At 43.6% G+C, this 6,198-nt stretch overlaps 1 protein-coding gene across 1 annotated transcript in view; it reads right to left on the bottom strand.

Annotated features, from left to right (window-relative positions):
• The window catches only part of EPG5 (ectopic P-granules autophagy protein 5 homolog (C. elegans)), a 149,680-nt gene extending 143,744 nt beyond the window's left edge, over nucleotides 1-5,936 (bottom strand). The window contains exon 1 of the mRNA XM_011978099.1: nucleotides 5,772-5,936. Within this exon, the coding sequence (XP_011833489.1) occupies nucleotides 5,772-5,834 (63 nt within the window). The 5' untranslated portion in view covers nucleotides 5,835-5,936. The remainder of the gene's footprint in view (nucleotides 1-5,771) is intronic.
• Between the last annotated feature and the right edge of the window lie 262 nt (nucleotides 5,937-6,198).

Raw genomic sequence — 6,198 nt, 5'->3', positions numbered from 1 at the left:
TCTGACGATCCTGGCCCAAGCCACCATTACCTCTTGCCTGGGTGACTGCAATAGTCTCAGATGGTCTCTGCTTCTACCCTTGCCCCCTTACAGTCTATTCTCCAAAAAGCAGGCACAGTGATCCTTTAAAGCACAAGTGGAATCATGTCATTCCTCTCCTCAAAACACTGTGTTGATTCCATGTCACTCGGAGTAAAAGCTCATGCAAGGCCCGACATGACTGGGCTCTGCTACCTTTCTGACTTCATCTCCTACTGTTTTCCCCTCACTCACTCCGCGCTAACCACACTGCCTCCTTGCAGTTCCTAGGACATGTCTGGCATGCCACCGCCAGACAGCCTTTTCCTGGCTAGTCCCTCTGCCTGAAACACTTCTCCCCCAATATCCACATAGTGAACTATCTCTTCCCTTTCATGTCTTTACTTAAATGTCACCCTCAATAAGAACTAGCCTGGCCGCGCGTGGTGGCTCATGCCTGTAATCCCAGCACTATGGGAGGCCGAGGTGGGCAGATTACCTGAGGTCAGGAGTTCGAGACCAGCCTGGCCAACATGGCAAAACCTTTACTAAAAGTAAAAAAAATTAGCCGGGCGTGGTGGTGGGTGCCTGTAATCCCAGCTACTCAGGAGGCTAAGGCAGGAGAATTGCTTGAACCTGGGAGGCAAAGGTTACAGTCAGCCAAGATCACGCCACTGCACTCCAGCCTGGGTGACAAGAGTAAGACTCTGTCCCCCCCCCAAAAAAAAACAACTATCCAGACCACCCATCCTAACCTCTAACCAGTACTCCCCAACTCTTCAACCTGTTCTTTTTCTTTTTTTCCATAGCACTTATAAAGCATGATATATTTTCTTCTTCATGGATTTTTGTTTGTTTAGCTTGCTTGTTTTTTGTCTTCTCCCTCTAGAATGTTAAGTTCCACTAAAGCCAAGTTCTTTGGGCTTTTTTCTCTTTTACATCCCAAGAGCCTAGAATAGTTTTTGGAACATAACTGGTGATCAATGAGTGTTTGTTTAATAAATGAATGGCTTTTAGGAGACACAAAAGAAGCTAAATAGTACTATGCAGCATCCCCAATTTCACGCCAATAACCACTCCTGGTAGAAAGGGACTAGAGGTGGAAATCAATCATCTAGGCATGGCACAAGGGAGACGGGGATTTAAAGGTTTTTCCTGTGACCTTCTGGGACACATCTGTCTGTCCTTAGCAATTACCGGATGCTCTCACTATTAAAAAGTTGTTGGCATTCAGAATTTAATATTAACTGTTAAAAAAAAACCTATAAAATGCACTACTTCTGCAGAGTAAGTCCAAATCTAAGAATCTACTGTACTTAACTTATAATTTATCAAGAGTTGGGGGATTTTATAGCAGAGAATGATAATAAAGAAATGAAAACATTATTGGGTCTATCTCTTAGGCATCAGGCAATAAGCACCACATACCTAACCATAACCTATCAGCAGAGGTTAGCTACCAGATGATTAACATTGAGGAATGTAGGTCAGCTGCTGGGTAAAATCCAGAAGCCACTCAAACTGTCTAAAGGCAACAGTACATGACACTATCCACTTCCTGAACTGAGACTTTGAACCAGTTTGTGCTTCCCAAAATAGTTGCCAAATTATACTACAGATGGTAAAGGTTTCATTAATGCCGGACTTTATAACCATAATTGAACTATAACCAGCACTAACAAGTGCATCAATTTACTCCAAAAAAAATAATAACTTTTTAGATTGTTTTATTCTAGAAGAATTAACTTTCTAGATTGGCAAAGATAGGGGCTTTGCTGGTGTCATGGACATTTTTCATCCATTTTCTCATACTAGTCAGAGGAAATTAATTAAATTCTTCTGAGTGACCATGCTTGGAAATATTCTTCCTTACTGGCATTTATTTCATCATTCGATGAACATTATCAAGTGACAAAGAGGCTGTGAAGGGTACTGAGAACAAGACAGGTCCCTCCCTCAGTGAGTTCAAAATCTAAGGGAGAAGAGAAATGTGGACAAAGTAACCACAAATGAGATGAGTGGCACAAAGGGCAGAAGAGTGCTATTGGAGAGGCAGTGACACCAGGGAGATGAGAAAAAGCTTCTCTGCCAAAGTACTGTTTAGCTGACACCTCATAAATGAGTAGTGGGCTAGGTAAAGAGGGACAGGAAGGGGTGTCAGAGGAAACAACACAGGCAAAGGTCCTGAAGCAGGAAAGGACATAAAGGACATAAAGGTTAAGAATCAAAAGAGAACTTTGGGAGGCCGAGGCGGGTAGATCACCCGAGGCCAGGAGTTTGAGAAGAGTCTGGCCAACGTGGTGAAACCCTGTCTTTACTAAAAACACAAAAATTAGCCCGGCATGGTGGCAGGCACCATAATCCCAGCTACTCAGGAGGCTGAGGCGGGAGAATTGTTTGAACCAAGAAACGGAGGTTGCAGTGAGCCAAGATCACACCACTGCACTCCAGCCTGGGCGACAGAGTGAGACTCGGTCTCAAAAAGAAAAGAAAAGGGAGAATGGTGGGAGTGGTGGTAGAACTGAGGCTGAGGAGGAAGACAGAGGCAAGATCATACAGAGCCCTTAGTCTATGCTTTGGACTCCAGTCTCTGAGTGATGGGAAACCTTTGAAAGATTTTGAGGAGAGTAACTTGATCAGTTTTGTTTTGAAAAATATATATCCAGCTCAGTTTTGAGAATGGGCAGCAAGAATGAATGTAAAGAGGCCAGTTTAGAAGCAATCGTCCTTGGAGTAAGGTCATAGTAGTTAGGATGGAGAGGAAATGCACAGAATCAAAAGAATATTTAGAAAATGCAATTGGCAAGGCTTAGTGAATGATTATATTTAGAGTGTGGGCAAAAGCAGATGTCAAGGATTTTTGGTTTGACAAAATGCCTCTGAAATAAAGGCCTCTTCATAAACTTTAACAACAAAAAAAAAATTAACGTATGTTTGTATAGGAAAGTTGCCTAAGATGGATAAAAAAATATAATCAATTGGTTTTTCATGATGGATCCAAAAGCTTAAGATTTTTAACTTTTTAATTTAGAAATTCTGTTTTAAACAAAATAACTTATGAGGGAATCCCCTTAACAGACTCTCTTTAAAGTATTTGCAACATTCTATCTATGGAAAGACAAAAGACATATGAAATATGAAATAACTATTAAGCTCCTGGATTGAGAGTCAGGATTTCTGCCTTTAACCTGAGTTCTCTCACTAACTGCATGACACTGAGCAATAATTTCACCCCTGGAGGCTTTAGTTTCATCAATATATTGGGGAAAAAAAACTAGAGATTAAGACTTAAGATTCCGCTCTCATAGATAACTAACATTTCTGTGTTATGCACTACTGCATTCTAGGTTCGGGGATTTTTTTTTTCTTCACTGGATAGGTATAATTTTTTTTTTTTTTTTTTGGTAGTCTCATTGTTAAGCAGGTTTAGGGATCTTATGCATAGCTGGCCAATGGCTTTTTTCTTCCTCCTGGACCTGGATAGTTCTTTACCAACCCAATACAATGCAAAAGCATTTCTCTTAAAAATATTTCTGAGCGGGGTGTGGTGGCTCACGCCTGTAATCCCATCACTGTGGGAGACCGAGGTGGGCAGATCACCTGGGGTCCGGAGTTGGGGACCAGCCTGACCAACATGGAGAAACCCCGTCTCTACTAAAAATACAAAATTAGCCAGGCATGGTGGGGCATGCCTGTAATCCCAGCTACTCAGGAGGCTGAAGCAGGAGAATTGCTTGAACCCAGGAGGCAGAGGTTGTGGTAAGCACAGATCACGCCACTGCACTCCAGACTGGGCAACAAAAGTGAAACTCTGACTCAAAAAAAACAAACAAAATTCCTGAAAGTCGATACCAAAATGACTTTCTCCCCAGAATAACTCCTCACAGACATGGATACACCAATGTGTCTAACTCCACTACAGCCTTTTAAAAAGTCATATCAAGAAAACGTGGTAAATACTCAGCATGGAATACTACGCAGACATAAAAAAGAATAAAATTTTGTCCTCAAGAGCAACATGGACGCAGTTAGAGGCAACTATCCTAAGCAAATTAATGCAGAAACAGAAAATCAAATACCACATGTCCTCATTTATAAGTGGGAGCTAAACATTAAGTACACATGGACACAAAGAAGGGAATAATAGATACCAGGGCCTACTTGAGGGTGGAAGGAGGGAAGACGGTAAGGATAAAAAAACCACCTGTCAAGCACTATACTCATTACCTGGGTGATAAAATAATCTGCACATTAAACCACCAAGACGTGCAATTTGCCCATGTAGCAAACCTCCACATGTACCCTCTAAACCTAAAATGAAAGTTAGAAAGAAAAAAAAGAGTATCATAATGAAAGAAATCCACATAAGTAATTTACAGTCTATTAGGTATGGTACCTATGAACACCAGCCTCCTGTTAAAACCTTGTTCCCATGAGAAAATCGGATTACAGTATCATGTTTAAATTACACCTGCTTTGGAACACCACCCACTTCTGGGGAAAAAAATGTCCTGCACTTGCAATACCATCCTCCTTATTTCCCAAATGTAAACTCTGTTTCAGGTAAGCCAAAATTATGAGGTCTGGCCATCCGGGAGCAGCATTTGATCTGATCATCTTAGAAAATATATATAAACAGGCCGGGCCAGGAGGCGCACGCCTGTAATCCGGGCACTTTGGGAGGCTAAGGGGGCGGATGACCTGAGGTCAGGAGTTTGAGGCCTGACCAACAAGGAGAAACTCCGTCTCTACTAAAAATACAAAATTAGCCGGGTGTGGTCGCGCATGTCTGTAATCCCAGTTACTCCGGAAGCTGAGGCAGGAGAATCGCTTCCCAAGTAACTCCGACCCAGGAGGCGGAGGTTGCGGTGAGCCGAGATTACACTCCAGCCTGGGCGACAGAGCGAGACTCCGTCTAAAAATATATATATATATAATACATATATATCATATATATAAAATACATATATATCATATAAAATACATATATATCATATATATAAAATACATATATATCATATATAATACATATATATATCATATATATATATATCACACACATAAACAAAATGAAAATCCAGACTGCACTTACAGACAAATCAACTTAAAATCACTCTAATACCACATGTAGTCTAATACAGGAAACCCAGAAAATCCAAATACTTCCCTATTGTGTGAGTCCCGCCCTGGGTTAATTTCTAGCCATTCGTGCCCCTTATAAACAATCAAGATAATAAGAAATAAACAGAGGCAGCATCAATGTCATCTTGAACTTTCAAAGTGATGAGAAATGGCACATCACTAGTCTACTTATAAAGTTCTGCCAAAGGTACCTTCTCCGCGTGGAGGAGAGGAACCTTCCCTCTTTACGCATGGCAGTGACTGAAAATGTTCTAGGATATAAAGGAGTAAAGAGAGTCAACGATGGGGCTGGAAAGAGAAAAATTATTTCACAGCAGGAAACCAGACCCAGGTGAGGAAGGCCAAGAAGAGAGGTGAAAAAGAAGAGGCCAGTGAAGTCACAGGAGGGAGAAGGAAAAATGGGGTCCTGACAGAGTGTGGCACGGAGGTGTGGAGAAGGAATGGAGGAGAAGGGCGGATGTCAACGGGTGGTGGGATCAAATATTGAAAGGTGGAGGCAGAGGATGCAGATGGCTTAGGGAACGGGAGTAGATTTGGCTGGGGAGGCCGAAGAGAGGAGCAGGGAGACACAGTACACTGCCAGAGCCTCGGGAGGGTGGGGAGATCCTCACCTTTGTTTTAGTCCGGCTGGCCTTGGCCTTGGCCCGGCGCTGGGGCTTCACCGCCTCGGCCATAGATAGACCCTGCTGCGGCGCCGTCACCGTTTGTTTTTGTGAAACCCCTGCGCTTCACGCAACCTGCCCGGTTCTGGCCTCCGGACTGTCACATGATCGAATGTCCGCCACTCCCGGAGAAGAGGCGGTGACTCGGAGCCTCTACGGGCCGCAACATAGGACAAACCACTCCGGGACGCATTTGCACTGGAGGATGGCGGGCCCGCCCCCTTCCCGGAGCCCAGGCCCCACCCCTAACCCTGGCTGCACCCGGCGCACAGGTGTCTTGGGTTACGTTGGACTAGAGGTCGACCCAGGCTGACCGACCGATCTACCCCGTCTCCCGGCTCTGCAGAATGGCACTCAGTGTGGACCCCGGGCGCGC

Source organism: Mandrillus leucophaeus, unplaced genomic scaffold (genome assembly GCF_000951045.1).
Source record: "Mandrillus leucophaeus isolate KB7577 unplaced genomic scaffold, Mleu.le_1.0 Scaffold189, whole genome shotgun sequence".
Lineage (NCBI taxonomy): Eukaryota > Metazoa > Chordata > Mammalia > Primates > Cercopithecidae > Mandrillus > Mandrillus leucophaeus.
This window is presented reverse-complemented; position numbering and strand designations above follow the sequence as displayed.